This window comes from Delphinus delphis, chromosome 14 (assembly GCF_949987515.2).
Source record: "Delphinus delphis chromosome 14, mDelDel1.2, whole genome shotgun sequence".
In the NCBI taxonomy this organism is placed as follows: Eukaryota; Metazoa; Chordata; class Mammalia; order Artiodactyla; family Delphinidae; genus Delphinus; species Delphinus delphis.
Genome location: NC_082696.1, coordinates 87,615,464 through 87,632,115, shown reverse-complemented (window position 1 = coordinate 87,632,115; position 16,652 = coordinate 87,615,464). Strand labels below are relative to the sequence as shown.

At 41.4% G+C, this 16,652-nt stretch overlaps 1 protein-coding gene across 1 annotated transcript in view; it reads right to left on the bottom strand.

Annotated features, from left to right (window-relative positions):
- The window catches only part of EYS (eyes shut homolog), a 1,667,443-nt gene that overhangs the window by 73,825 nt on the left and 1,576,966 nt on the right, over positions 1–16,652 (bottom strand). Inside the window, exons 36-37 of the mRNA XM_060030409.1 lie at positions 2,521–2,687; positions 1,579–1,723 (exon numbers count right to left, since the gene is read on the bottom strand). Coding sequence (XP_059886392.1) covers positions 1,579–1,723; positions 2,521–2,687 — 312 coding nt within the window. The remainder of the gene's footprint in view (positions 1–1,578; positions 1,724–2,520; positions 2,688–16,652) is intronic.

Here is a 16,652-nt window from a genome sequence, read left to right as displayed (position 1 = left end):
CTCGTATGCTTGATTATATCCAGAATATTTACAGAAGAAGTGTGTGTGGGAACAAATGACAACAGTTTTTGATGACCCCCAACAAGGTCTCTGTTTCATTGAGTGGAAGATGTGCTTTCTTTCACATTTATAAATTTACCCATTCTTTTCTTTGAATATAATGTTTTAAAAACTCATTGATTTGTTTTGCCCTTCAGATGATCTCCTGCAGTGAAAGAACTGTTGAGCATTGAGCATAGAGCCTTAATATGTTTTAAACTATTCTTTAAGACACTCTTCTGAGAATCAGCACGGATTATATATTCAAAGAAAAAGTTTCTTTGAGAGTCTTGGCAGAATGAACTAGTTTTACTGGAAACTGACCTTGTATTATGTTGGATTAGCTGTGTTGTTTTCATGTTTCAAGTACATGGCATCCTGCATCTGTGTTTAGGCAGAAGTCAGTGGGGGTGGGGAGAATGGGGTTGCCAGGCAGGCAGAGAACTCAAGTGCCCCAAATGCATCACATCCTGGTCCCTAAACCTGGGCTCCTGATGGAGAGTAGGCTGGTCATGGGTGAGTGGCTTAGGACACTACAACGAGCAGCCCCCTGGCCAAATATTCTGGGACTAGGAGCCACCAAAAAGCTTATTTTCACCAAATGTATTATTATAACAATTCAAAACATGCCTTTATGTGATAACTCCACTATGAATCAGCTTTATAGGGAAGGTCTGAGTCTATGTTCCTTTTTGAACACAGGAGACAGGCTATGGCAATACGATTGCTTGTCCAAGGGTGGTGTTTTCTCTTAATCCCCTTGGCCTCTGGTGACCTCCGTGGGCCATATCTTCATGGTGTGGATAGGTGGCAGCCATCTGTCCATCATCTTTTATTTCAAGTACATTCCAAAGTTAGATGGAGTTTCAATTTTTACTGTGACTCCATGAGGTCTACCCTACTTACTCTATATTAAAAAGCACCCTATATAAAAATGACACACAGGGCTTCCCTGGTGGCGCAGTGGTTGAGAGTCCACCTGCCGATGCAGGGGACATGGGTTCGTGCCCCGGTCTGGGAGGATCCCACATGCTGCGGAGCGGCTGGACCCGTGAGCCATGGCCGCTGAGCCTGCACGTCCGGAGCCTGTGCTCCGCAACGGGAGAGGCCACAACAGTGAGAGGCCCGTGTACCGCAAAAATGACCCACAATCCTGACCCCCCCATATCATGCTCTACGTGTCCTTTTCCCTCCACATAATTTATTACCTTATACTACTATATAGTTTATTTATTTACTATATTTAGTGTTTATTGTCCCACCTTTAGTGTTCCCACCTTTATCCAACTGGAATGTAAATTCACGAGTGCAGGAATCCTAGTTTTGTTCACTGAAACACCCTAACACCTAGTACATAGGTAGTTAAGTGATTAATAAACAGTGAATGAATGTTTTCCATTAAAATCTAACTGATCAAGTCTGATTAGAAAGCAATCCTCACTGCTGGTTTTAGAACTAGAAATATACCCTTTAAAAGTTTTTTTCTTTTCTCAAATTTTGAGACAAGTAGGTATAGTGTAAAATCCGTCCATGTCTTACCTTGAAAGCCATTTTTAAAATCGGCTCCATTCGGTAGGAGATCTGGAGTGTATTCACTGTAGCCACCTACATAAAACTGACTGAAGACATTGAGACCAACCAGTTTTCCTGGAGAGATGATGGATTTATTTTGCTGATCATCTACCTTCAAAAGGAAAAATATTCAAAGCTTATTAAAAAAGAAATTGATTCCCCCGGGTGAACTGTTAAGATACTCTTTCATTATTTCCCATTAACTTGGCATGAAAACTTACACACACCTGAATTTTGAAGAACTCATAAACACTTTACCACTTAATTTTCTGCTTCTCCGCTGGTGTCTGTTACTATGATATAGCTAGCAGTCATGGTTCTGCATCTCCATCAACATCACAGTTCTTCAAAGATTAGGAGCTGGCAGCCCGTTGGGCCTCCTCCATCTGGCCTTACCTCTCTCTCATATCCATTCTCAAATGACCACCAGTCATTTATCAACAAATGGAAACTGACCACAGCACCCAGCCCCCTTCTTAAATTTCTTGGTAGCTCTCCACAGCTCTCCATATGCAAATCTAAACTATTTAGATAAGTCCTTTGATGATACAGACCTTGTCTCTCTCCAGCCACACCTTTCACTTCCCTCACCTGAAAACCACCAAGAACTACTGGTGTTCCTTAAGCCCACGCTTGCCATGCTTCTTTTTCTGAACTGCTATTTACGCGTCACCTCTTTTGAGAAGCATTCCCTGAATCCTCTCTCTCACCTTGTTTATGTTAGTCATCCTCTAATTTATCCCCACACCACTTAACTGCAACACCCCCTAATCTTCTGTTTTGTGTGCTAGTCTGTGAAATTCATGGGGGCAGGTGGCCCGGCTCTTTCACCTCTGTCCCTCAGTACAGATCTGACAATACAACAGCACGCAGTAAGACTGTGGGACAGATGGAGGGATGACCCTTTACCTTCAGCCAGCCTGCTCGGAAGGACCTCCCCAGAAGGACCGTGTGGATCCCATGGCTCAGATCGAGGGGATCGCTGCTGACACTTGCTGTGCCAGACCCCAGGTTGTAACTGTAAACCACGCGGCCGCTGCGCAGACCCACGGCCAGGAAGTCATCACCACTCAGCCCTGGAAGGAGAAAAGGTAGAGGGAAGGCCCACTGAGAGGAAACCCAGGAGGCTAGGCAGCTGCTTCACCCTCTGGCTCTGAGTCACAGACCTGAACAGTGAGTTATAACCCACACGTAACTTCTCATCTGCACTCAGGTGTGTGTGGAACTGCGTATTATTATCCAAACCCACAGACTCTGTCTGAGCATGAGGGTTCTGGTCAACCCAGAGGAATGCTCAATAACTAAAAAGTGGGAATTAAAATGTCCTTCTTGTCTAAATGAAATTAAGTGTGTACTTCAGCATAATTAGAACTTCACAGTGGAGTAAAAAACTGCTTTGGTACTGAACGAGATTCAAATGATTGAGATAATTCAGCTTTGAATTTCTCTCTGTGGTTTGAGGCGAGTATAAAGAAGATTTCTTTCTATAGTTGCAGAGTGTGTTCCAATTGTTCTGTTGCAAAAGCTCTCAACCACACCCCCATGACTAGTTCAAGGCTGGCTGTTTCTGCATTCCCTATTTGCCCTTTCCCTGCCCTAGTCCAGGGCCATTCATGCATCACACCGAGTTGCAGAACCCTGAACACTCAGGATGCAGCTCATAGGGACCCATGGGGAAGGGCAGGTGGTTGGGAGAGTCCTGGCATCGGGCACTAAGGGAAGATCCTGGAAGTAGGTTTGGTGGCTTTAGGAATGTCTGGGGTGGTCAGTGGTGTGGGTCCTTGCAGATGGGCAGTACACACATAGGTTAAGGCAGAGCTTCTAGAGCTCGATGGGGGCAAGAGGTCTATGGGCAGCATAGAGAAAATACATCACTCCGTTTCTCAAAGGTGTGTTTGTGGACCTTAAAACCGAAGCTCGCTGGTCATAGAATTGAGGCAAGGACTTCTGCTTGGAGGAAGAATAAGGACCCCATAGAAGTAAGAAGTTTAATCACAGGGCAAAAAGCAGAAGTGCGTCCTTGGATGTGGGCAAATTTGTGTGTGTACAGCACGCCTCTGCATTTCTAAGGGTGATACCTTGTCTGCTTCCTCGGCTTCTCTTGGTTGTTAGGCTGATAAATGTAAAGGAGAGGAAAAATTCTGCAGGGCTGTGGTTTCCAGATAATGTAAGGAGGTGGGTTTCCTAAAGCACTTGAAAGCAGAAGACTGAAGCATTACTTAGAGATGCTTGAACTCTGCCTCTGCCTTTTTCATGGGTCTGCTGTGAACCCTGAGCTGGGTTATTTTGGAAGCGCCTTATGTGAGAGCCGTTGTTAAGCATGTCGGGAACTTCCAGCAAATCTCTGTCTCTCTCTCTGGTGATTTCTTCCCACCTGCAGTGCTGTGACAGGTTAGCTGGGCTGAGAATTTAAAATAGGGAGAACTCTCAGGGGAAAGCATACATTCAGGAAGGCAGTTAGAAAGGAGAGAAAGCACCCCTAGAGGCTGGAGGAAATGTCTCAGGAGGGTGTTGGAGTACAGACGGGAAAAGGGGTGGGGGAGAGAAGGGGACAGCAGGGTCCTCCTGTGGCTGCGAATGGGGCTCTTTGAGAGATTTTAGCGGCATCTGAATCATCTTTGCAAATTGTTCAGGATGTTGGGATGGAGACGGTGTCCCGTGGACTGAGCTGGTGGTGGGAAAGCAGATCTACCTGAGCCTCACCCTTCTTTCCTTCCCGACCTGTTGCCATTCCTCTGTTCTGAGTCCCTGGCAGCCCATTTCATGCCAGGAACAACTTTACCCTCAAAGTCCTCACAGGGTTGGCTCAGGTGCCATGGGAAGTGGAGGAGAAGCAGCAGAGCATCGGGGACAGTCATTGTAACAGTATGGGGAGATGGTTAGGGCAGTTACAAGGAGGTGATTTTGAATTGGTTTCTGAGCTAACCCATAAAACGACCCAAAAGAATTTGCTAGGTGGGTGAGAAAAGGGGGGATGCAGAAGATGGATGTTCGAAGCTGAGGAAATAACTTTGCAAAACCCCAGGAGGGGCAAGGACATGGTATCCTTAGGGAGCTTCTGGGAGCTGCGTGGGGATGGAGTTAAGTGCATGTGTGGGAAAGAGACATGTACTTAAGGGCCTCTTATACTGCAGTGAATGGTTTAAATATTTTACTGGAGACTCTTTTTTTTACAGGAGCCATGAAAGGAGTTTGAATGAGAGAATTACATTAGATATGGCCTTTAGAGGACTCTCATAGCAGAGGTGCAGATAGAACTCAGAGACAGATAGTGAACCTCATTGGAAGGTCATTTAAGTGACTCAGGAGAGGAAAGATTAACGTCTAAATAGATCAAGGCAGTGGCAGAGGGGACAGATAAAAGGGGAGGAATTTGTGTGTGATTTGGAAAGAAACTTTGAAAGGATGGGTCCATTTGGAGTGAAGAGTTGAGAAAGAGGGAGGAGTTGGGGGCGGTTCTGAAGAGTCTGGTTTACAGAGCTGGGGGTGGGGAATGGCCGGAGCCTGGAAAGGAGGGTCTGGGAAAGGAGGCTGACTCTAGTTTATAGATGCTTCTGCCCACAGACACATCCCAGGGTGTAGACGCGGAGATGCACTAGGAGGCAGGGATAAGGAGAGCCAGGGAGCAAATCAGACCATGAAGCAGATGACAGAGTTGTATCTGCAAGCCATGGGTCTATTAGGGTTGCCTCTGCCACTCCTAATCTGGACCTCCCCTCAGCACCCTGGTGGTGACGACAGAGTAGATAAGGAAAGAAAAGCAGCTGACTACCAGGGCTGGTGCTGGGAAGGTGAACAGTATTTTAGGGACTTCGGATTGCTCTGAGGTGGTGTTTTGCAAACCAGGAAGTCCATCACGATCACTCAGGGAGCTTGTCAAAAATACAGATTCTAGAAGCTACCTTATACGACTTGTATGAGAATCTTTGAAGCTAGGTTCTGGAAATATTTCTTTTTTTAATAGGCTTCCCATCTGTTTATGAAGCCTGACGGATGTTAATAAATTTAGGAGGGTCGGGGCATGTGACCTGTGCTGTCACACAGGGCTTTGTGTTCAGAAGGGCTTGATTTCATGCTCCACTGTCACTGCTTGAAATTCTTTGAACTGTGCTGTGAAAATGTCCATGAGACAACAGAGCATAAGCTGGAACACAGGCACACACACAACATGCATGTTTGTTGTTTCTTGCCACCCCGTTCATATGTAGTGTTTGTGACGTCTCATGAGAACAGAATTCTCCCAAAACTGGGACGTACTTAGGAGCTGGTGATGAGAAGGAAGGAATTAGAGTAATTATGCTGCAAGTAGTAAAAGAGGGAGGAAGGAACGATGGGAGTTAACTTTAGATGAAGAGCAGTTAAGAGTAACAAGATCTAGGAACTGAATAAAAATACTTTTAGAATGTACAGAAAAAACCCAACACAAATTTGGTCTCTTTCCTAGGAAGAAGAGAGGTAACTCAGTTCCATAAATACTGTTAAGCAGAGAGCTTTGAAGGGGTTGTGTTATGGTGAGTTGTAATTAACATTATAACAACTCATGATACTGGTTAGAGGAAATTTCATGGGTGAAGATGAGATGCTGAGGCCAGAATAGCATCTGGCCTCATCATAGGCAGAGACCAGTGGAATGGAAGCAAGAGCTTCATCTAGGTGAGGAGAGGGATAGTGGCGAGGGCAACGATGATGGAGAATGGAAACAAAGTGAAGGATGCTGCCATGACATTTTGGAAGAAAAGACCAAAGAGGTTGAGACAAAGAGTTGCCAGGTCACTCGAACCTTCTCATATGGTCCTTAGAAGTGTGTGGTGCACTAGGGATGATGGTGGTGAAGGTCATAGATTCTAAATATATTGCATAAAATCTTGGGAAGGAAAATAAAACGCTTGTGTCATAGGCATGTGGTTATAATTAAGTTCATGGCATTTTGTTCCCTAAATTATTTAGAAGAGTTTATTGGATTTGTTTGTTTGTGGTTTGTTTCTTCTACTATTTATATCAGTCGTTCTCCAACCTGGCTGGACCTTCTTTTTTTTTTTTTTTTTAACATCTTTATTGGAGTATAATTGCTTTACAATGGTGTGTTAGCTTCTGCTTTATAACAAAGTGAATCAGTTATACATATACATATATCCCCATATCTCTTCCCTCTTGCATCTCCCTTCCTCCCACCCTCCATATCCCACCCCTCTAGGTGGACCCAAAGCACCGAGTGATCTCCCTGTGCTATGTGGCAGCTTCCCACTAGCTATCTATTTTACGTTTGGTAGTGTATATATGTCCATGCCACTCTCTCACTTTGTCCCAGCTTACCCTTCCCCCTCCCCATATCCTCAAGTCCATTCTCTAGTAGGTCTACATCTTTATTCCCGTCTTGCCCCTAGGTTCTTCATGACCTTTTTTTTTTTTTAGATTCCATACATATGTGTTAGCATATGGTATTTGTTTTTCTCTTTCTGACTTACTTCACTCTGTATGACAGACTCTAAGTCCATCCACCTCACAACAAATAACTCAATTTCGTTTCTTTTTATGGCTGAGTAATATTCCATTGTATATGTGTGCCACATCTTCTTTGTCCATTCATCTGTTGATGGACACTTCCATAACCTGGCTATTGTAAATAGTGCTGCAATGAACATAGTGGCACATGCCTTTTTTGAATTATGGTTTTCTCAGGGTATATGCCCAGTACTGGGATTGCTGCGTCATATGGTAGTTCTATTTTTAGGTTTTTAAGGCACCTCCATACTGTTCTCCATAGTGACTGTATCAATTTACATTCCCACCAACACTGATTTAATCCACAAGCATGGACAGGAAGGGGAAATCTATTATATAAGAGGGAGGAAGGGTATAAAAGGTTTCCAATAGTAAGCCCAGGAAAAATGATGCAGGTCAGTTTGACCTGAAGGAAAAAGAGAGATACAAAACACAGAGAGAAAATAGGCAGAACAGTGCAACAATCTTTTCTGCCTTAGGGTAATTCTAGTGGAGTTCTTACCAGAAGAAACATGCAAACTAAGTAACAGTAATTAGAGATGGTCTAATTAGCTTCACCCAGAAAGAAGGCCTGGTGAAGAGTAGCTACTAGTTGGAGCCATTGATTCATTAAGTCCTCAAAAGGAAGAATAAAACATGGATAAAAGCACTAACTCAGACCTGTGCATGGGAGAGAATTCCTGGGGGCACCTGTCCTGCCGTTCCTCCCACTGATGCAGGTCAATCATGGGATGCTATAAACCATGAACATGACAGGCATGTGCTTTCATGTGGTCTGCTTGAAAGGACACCCCAGAAACAGATCCCATGGCCCGGGAAGAGGCAGAAGCCACTCTCAGGTGCCCTGTGTGGGATTCAGGACTATTTGGAGGGCTGTTCCTCAGATCGTTCTGAGGGAGCATTTGGGAGAAAAGATTCATATAGAGAGTGCTGTGGAAGCCTTGTGTATTTCAGCCCTCATCAGGTAATCTAAAGGTAAATATTGTGACTTTTAACAACACAGAAACATGATCATCCTCACTCAGCTGATCCAACAATCTTTTAAGTCCAATAGGAAAAAAAGAAATCTTTCTGAAGTGTTTTATTTGGGATGAAATTTTGATTTATTAGTAGAGAAAGAGTGGACATGACTTGTTATAATTTCTTCAAACTATTCTTCCAATATGGTAAACTATTATAATGTATTAAATGTAATTTACCTTGATAAAAATGATGTGGTTGGAACCAAAAGAGGTAAGCTGAGTCCCAGGTACCACAAGGAGAGGAGTGTTTAATCTTGGCCTCTTTGGTAATTTAACTTCTAGCTGCTCACTTCCTCGTACCTCTCTTTTGAAAAATGGAAATGGTAATACTAATGCTTCATAGGATTGTTTCTAACAATAACATAAAATGTTTTTCTTCCAGTTTTATTGAGATCTAATTGGCATACAGCACTGTATAAGTTTAAGGTGTACCGCATACTGATTTGACTTACATACATCATGAAATGATTACACTAAATTTGTGAATATTCATCATGTCATGTAGATATAACATTAAAGAAATAGAAAAAATTTATCCTTGTGATGAGAACTCTTAGGATTCACTCTCTTAACTACTTTTATGTGTAGGAGAGAGATCTTCAAGATGGTGGGGTAGTACGATGTGGAGATCACCTTTCTCCCCACAAATACATCAAGAATACGTCTACATGTGGAACGGCTCCTTCAGAACACCTACTGAACGTTAGCAGAAGACATCAGACTTCCAAAAAGGCAAGAAAATCCCCATGTGCCTGTGTAGGGCAAAAGAAAAAAGAAAAAACAGAGACAAAAGAGTAGAGATGGGACCTGCACCTCTGGGAGGGAGCTGTGAAGGAGGAAAAGTTTCCACATGCTAGGAAGCCCCTTCACTGGCAGAGATGGGGAGGTAGGCAGGGGGAAGCTTCGGAGCCACAGAGCAAAGCACAGCAACAGGGGTGCAGAGGGCAAAGTGGGGAGATTCCCGCACAGAGGATCAGTGCTGACCAGCACTCACCAGCCTGAGAGGCTTGTCTGCTCAACCTCTGGGGCAGGTGGGGACTGGAAGCTGAGGCTCAGAATTCAGAGATCAGATCCCAGGGAGAGGACTGGGGTTGGCTCTGTGAAGACAGCCTGAAGGGGACTAGGCACCACAGCTAGCCAGGAGGGAGTCTGGGAAAAAGACTGGACCTGCCAGAGAGGCAACAGACCACTGTTTAGGGATATACGAGGAGAGGGAATTCGGAGCATCACCTAAATGAGCTCCAGAGATGAGTGTGATCTGAGGCTATCAGCATGGACACCAGAGATGGACATGAGACATTAAGGCTGCTGCTGCAGCCAACAAGAAACCTGTGTGCAAGCACAGGTCACTATCCACACCTCCCCTCCCAGGAGGCTGTACAGCCCGTCACCGCCAGGGTCGCATGATCCAAGGACAACTTCCCCAGGAGAACACACGGTGTGCCTTAGGCTGTTGCAACGTCACGCCAGCCTCTGCCACCATAGGCTCGCCCCACATTCTAATTATGACTACCAAAACCCTCCCTCCCCCCCAACCTCAGTGAGCAAGGAAGCCCTAATCAGCTGCTGCTTTAACTCCCTCCTGTCTGGTGGGGGGAACAGATGCCTGAGGGTGACCTACATGCAAAGGTGGGGCCAAAAAATGCTGAACCTCAAGAGCTGTGTGAACAAAGAAGAGAAAGGAAAATTTCTCTGTGCAGCCTCAGAAGCAGCGGATTAAATGCCTGCAATCAACTTGACGTTCCCTGCATCTGTGGAATACCTGAATAGACAACAAATGTTCCCAAAATTGAGGCAGTGGACTTTGGGAGCAACCGCAGACTTGGGGTTTGCTTTCTGCATCTGATTTGTTTCTCATCTTATGTTTATCTTAATTTAGTTTTCAGTGCTTGTTTTCATTGGTGGATTTGTTTATTGGTTTGGCTGCTCTCTTCCATTTATTTGTTATTTTCATTTTTCTCTTTTTGTGAGTGTTTGTGTGTATGTTTATTTGTGTGATTTTGTCTGTTTAGGTTGGCTTTTACCATTTGTCCTAGGGTTCTGTCTGTTCTTTCTCTTTTCTTTTTTTTCAGTTTTGTTTTGTTTTGTTGTTTTTTCCTTTTATGACTATGTGTGTGTCTATGTTTCTTTGTGTGATTTTGTCTGTTTAGTTTTGTTTTTACCATCTGTTTGGGGTTTTATCTGTGCATTTTGTTTTCTTCCTTTTCTTCCAAGCCGTGTGGTTGGCAGGGTCTTGGTGCTCTGGTTGGATGTCGGGCCTGAGCCTCCAAGGTGGGAGAGCCAAGTCCAGGACACTGGACAACCAGAGACCGCCTGGCCCCACATAATATTAATTGTTGAGCGCTCTCTCAGAGATCTCTGTCTCAACACTAAGACCCAGCTCCACCCAATGGCCAGCAAGGCCATTGTGGGATGCCCCATGGCAAACAATTAGTAAGACAGGAACACAACCCCACCCATTAACAGAGAGGCTGCCTAAAGTCATACAAAGTTCACAGACACCCCAAAAGCAACACTGGATGTGGCCCTGCACAGCAGAAGGACAAGATCCAGCCCCACCCACCAGAACACAAGCACCAGTCCTCCCAAACAGGAAGCTTACACAAACACTGAACCAACCTCACCCACTGGAAGCAGACACCAAAAATAACAGGAATTACAAACGTGCAGCCTGAGAAAAGGAGACGCCAAACACAGCAAGTTAACCAAAATGAGAAGACAGAGAAATATGCAGCAGAAGAAGGAGCAAGGTAAAAACCCACCAGACCAAACAAATGAAGAGGAAATAGGGAGTCTACCTGAAAGGAATTCAGAGTAATGATAGTAAAGATGATCTCAGAAACAGAATGGAGAAAATACAAGAAATGTTTAACAAGGGCCTAGAAGAACTAAAGAGTAAACAAACAATGATGAACAACACAATAAATTAAATTAAATATACTCAAGGAGAAATCAGTAGCAGATTAACTGAGGCAGAAGAGTGGATAAATGACCTGGAAGATAGAAGAGTGGAAATAACTACCAGAGAGCAGAATAAAGAAAAAGAATGATAAGAATTGAGGACAATTCTCATATCCAACATTAAATGCAGCAACATTCAAATTATAGGGATTTCAGAAAAAGAAGAGAAGAAGAAAGGGTCTGAGAAAATATTTGAAGAGATTATAGTCAAAAACTTCCCTAACAAGGGAAACAAAATAGTCAGTCAAGTCCAGGAAGCTCAGAGAGTCCCATACAGGATAAAGCCAAGGAGAAACATGCCAAGACACATATTAATCAAACTATCAAAAATTAAATACAAAGAAAAAATATTAAAAGCAGCAAGGGAAAAGCAACAAATAACATACAAGAGAATCTCTATAAGGTTAACATCTGATCTTTCAGCAGAAACTCTGTGGTAGAAGGGAGTGGCAGGATATACTTAAAGTGATGAAAGGGAAAAACCTACACCAAGATTACTCTACCCAGCAAAGACCTCATTCATGTTCGAAGGAGAAATTAAAACCTTTACAGACAAGCAAAAGCTAAGAGAATTCAGCACCACCAAACCAGCGCTACAACAAATGCTAAAGGAACTTCTCTAGGTGGGAAACACAAGAGAAGGAAAAGACCTACAAAAACAAATCCAAAGCAATTAAGAAAATGGTAATAGGAACATACATATCGATAATTACCTTAAATATAAATGGATTAAATGCTCCACCAAAAGATATAGACTGATTGAATGGATACAAAAACAAGACCTGCATATATGCTCTCTACAAGAGACACACTTCAGACCTAGGGACACATAGAGACTCAAAGTGGGGGGATGGAAAAAGATATTCCATGCAAATTGAAATCAAAAGAAAGTTGGAGTAACACTTCTCGTATCTGACAAAATAGACTATAAAATAAGGACTATTACAAGAGACAAAGAAGGACACTACATAATGATCAAGGGATCAATCCAAGAAGAAGATATAACAACTGTAAATATTTATGCACCCAACAGAGGACCACCTCAATATATAAGGCAAATGCTAACAGCCATAAAAGGGGAAATCAACAGTAACACAATCATCGTAGGGGACTTTAACACCCCAATTTCACCAATGGACGGATCATCGAAAATGAAAATAAGGAAACACAAGCTTTAAATGACACATTAGACATGGTGGAATTAATTAATATTTATAGGACATTCCATCCAAAAACAATAGACTACACTTTCCTCTCAAGTGCTCATGGAACACTCTCCAGGATAGATCATATCTTGGATCACAAATCAAGCCCTTGGTAGATTTAAGAAAGATGAAATCATATCAAGTATCTTTTCCAACCACAATGCTCTGAGAAGAGATATCAATTACAGGAAAAAACTGTAAAAAATGTAAACACATGAAGGCTAAACCATATGTTACTAAATAACCAAGAGATTGCTGAAGAAATCCAAGAGGAAATCAAAAAATACCTAGAAACCAATGACAATGAAAACACGATGACCCAAAACCTATGGGATGCAGCAAAAGTAGTTCTAAGAGGGAAGTTTATAGCAATATCACTTACCTCAAGAAACAAGAAAAATCTCAAATAAACAACTTAACCTTACACCTAAAGCAATTAGAGAAAGAAAAACAAAACCCCAACAAAGTTAGTAGAAGGAAAGAAATCATAAAGATCAGATAAGAAATAAATGAAAAATAAATGAAGGAAACAATAGCAAAGATCAATAAAAGTAAAAGCAGGTTCTTTGAGAAGATAAACAAAATTGGTAAACCATTAGCCAGACTCATCAAGAAAAAAGGGAGAAGACTCAAATCAACAGAATTAGAAATGAAAATGGAGAAGTAACAACTAACACTGCAGAAATACAAAGGATCATGAGAGATTACTACATTCAACTATATGCCAAACAAAATGGACAACCTGGAAGAAATGGACCAATTCTTAGAAAAGCACAACGTTCAAAGACTGAACCAGGAAGAAATAGAAAATATGAACAGCCCAATCACAAGCACTGAAATGGAAACTGTGATTAAAAATCTTCCAACAAACAAAAGCCCAAGACTAGATGGCTTCACAGGTGAATTCTATCAAACATTTAGAGACAAGTTAACACCTATCCTTTGCAAACTCTTCCAGAATGTAATGGAGGGAGGAACACTTTCAAACTCATTCTATGAGGCCACCATAACCCTGATACAAAAACCAGACAAAGATGTCACAAAAAAAGAAACTACAGGCCAATATCACTGATGAATACAGATATAAAAATCCTCAACAGAACGCTAGTAAACAGAACCCAACAGTGCTTTTGGATCACACATTATTATCAAATGTGGATTTTCCCAGGAATGCAAGCATTCTTCATTATACTCAAATCAATCAATGGGATACACCATATTAAAAATTGATGGATAAAAATGATATGATAATCTTGATAGATATAGAAAAAGTTTTTGACAATATTCTACACCATTTTTGATAAAAACTCTTCAAAAAGTGGGCATAGAGGAACCTACCTCAACATAATAAAGGCGATATGACAAACCCACAGCCAACATCATTCTCAATGGTGAAAAACTGAAACCATTTCCTGTAATATCAGGGAGAAGAGAAGGTTGCCCACTCTCACCACTATTATTCAACATGGTTTTGGAAGTTTTAGTCACAATAGTCAGAGAAGAAAAAGAAATAAAAGGAATCCAAATTGGAAAAGAAGAAGTAAATCTGTCACTGTTTGCAGATGACATGACACTATAAATAGAGAATCCTAAAGATGCTACCAGAAAACTACTAGAGCTAATCAATAATTTGGTAAAGTAGCAGGATCAAAATTAATGCACAGAAATCTCTTGCATTGCTCTACACTAACAATGAAAAATCTGAAAGAGAAATTAAGGAAACAATCCCATTTACCATAGCAAGAAAAAGAACAAAATACCTAGGAATAAGCCTACCTAAGGAGACAAAAGACCTGTATGCAGAAAACTATAAGACACTGATTAAAGAAATTAAAGATGATAAAAACAGATGGAGAGATATACCATGTTCTTGGATTGGAAGAATCAACATTGTGGAAATGACTATACTACCCAAAGCAATCCACAGATCAATGTGATCACTATCAAACTACCAGTGGCATTTTTCACAGAAGTAGAACAAAAATTTTCACAATTTGCATGGAAACACAAAAGACCCCGAATAGCCAAAGCAATCCTGAGAAAGAAAAATGGAGCTGCAGGAATCAGGCTCCTTGACTTCAGTCTATACTACAAAGCTACGGTAAACAAGACAGTATTGTACTGGCACAAAAACAGAAATATAGATCAATGGAACAGGATAGAAATCCCAGAGATAAACTCACATACATATGGTCACCTTATCTTTCATAAAAGTGGAAAGAATATACAATGGAGAAAAGACAGTCTCTTCAATAAGTGGCGCTGGGAAAACTGGACAGCTACATGTAGAAGATTGAAATTAGAACACTTCCTAACACAATACACAAAAATAAACTCAAAATGGATTAGAGACCTAAATGTAATGCCAGACACTATAAAACTTAGAGGAAAATATAGGCAGAACACTCTATGACATAAATCACAGCAAGATCCTTTTTGACCCACCCTGTAGAGGAATGGAAATCAAAACAAAAATAAACAAATGGGACCTAATGAAACTTAGAAGCTTTTGCATAGCAAAGGAAACCATAAACAAGATGAAAAGACAACCCTCAGAATGGGAGAAAATATTTGCAAATGAAGCAACTGACAAAGGATTAATCTCCAAATTATATAAGCCGCTCATGCAGCTCAGTGTCAATAAAACAAAAAAACTAATCCAAAAATGGGCAGAAGGCCTAAATAGATCTTTCTCCAAGGAAGATATACAGATTGCCAACAAACACATGAAAGGATTCTGAACATCACTAATCATTAGAGAAACACAAATCAAAACTGCAATGAGGGATCATCTCACACCAGTCAGAATGGCCATCATCAAAACATCTAGAAACAATGAATGCTGGAGAGGGTGTGTAGAAAAGGGAACCCTCTTACACTGTTGGTGGGAATGTAAATTGATACAGTCACTATGGAGAACAGTATGGAGGTGCCTTAAAAACCTAAAAATAGAACTACCATATGACGCAGCAATCCCAGTACTGGGCATATACCCTGAGAAAACCATAATTCAAAAAAGGCATGTGCCACTATGTTCATTGCAGCACTATTTACCATAGCCAGGATATGGAAGTGTCCATCAAAAGATGAATGGATAAAGAAGATGTGGCACATATATACAATGGAATATTACTCAGCCATAAAGAGAAACGAAATTGAGTTATTTGTAGTGAGGTGATTGGACCTAGAGTCTGTCATACAGAGTGAAGTAAGTCAGAAAGAGAAAAACAAATACCGTAGGCTAACACATATATATGGAATCTAAAAATAATGGTTCTGATGAACTTAGGGGCAGGACAGGAATAAAGATGCAGACTTAGAGAATGGACTTGTGGACACAGGGGGAGGGGTAAGGGTAAGCTTGGATGAAGTGAGAGAGTGGCATGGACATATATACACTACCAAATGTAAAATAGGTAGCTAGTGGGAAGCAGCCGCATAGCACAGGGAGATCAGCTCAGTGCTTTGTGACCCGCTAGAGGGGTGCGATAGGGAGTGTGGGAGGGAGACACAAGAGGGAGGGGATATGGGGATATATGTATATGTATAGCCGATTCACTTTGTTATAAAGCAGAAACTAACACAGCATTGTAAAACAATTATACTCTAATAATATACAGCAGTGTTAATTATATTTATCCTGCTGTATATTACATCCCTACTATTTATTATCTTTTAAGTGGAAGTCTCTACCTTTTGACTGCCTTCATCCAATTCCCCGTCCCTGCTCACCCCAACTCTGGTAACTAGAAATCTGATCTCTTTTTCAATGTTTCTTTATTTTTGAAGTACAATTGACCTACAACACCATATTATATTCTGTTATGCAACATAGTGATTCGATGTTTGTATACATTTCAAAATGATCACCATAAGTTCAGTTGCGATCCGTCACCAAATAGATATATTACCTAATGATTGACTATATTTCTCACACTGTACATTTCCTACTCTTGACTATTTATTTTGCAACTGGAAGTTTGTTTCTCTTAATCTCCCTTGGTATTTCTTTCCTCCCCTGAACCTCCTCCCCTGTGGTAACCACCTGTGTGTTCCCTGTATTTATAACTCTGTTTCCATTTTGTTATGTTTCTTTTTTGTTTTGCTTTTTAGATTCCACAATTAAGTGAAATCATACAGTATTTGTCTTTCTTTGTCTAACTTATCTCACTTAGCATGATACCCTTTAGGTCCAAGCATGTTTTCCCAAGTGGCAAGATTTCACTCTTTTGTTTTAATGGCCGAGTAATATGCCATTGTATGTATGTGTGTCTGTATATACACACACATACCTTCTTTATCCATTCATCTATAGATAAGCACTGAGGTTGCTTCCATATATTGTGTATTA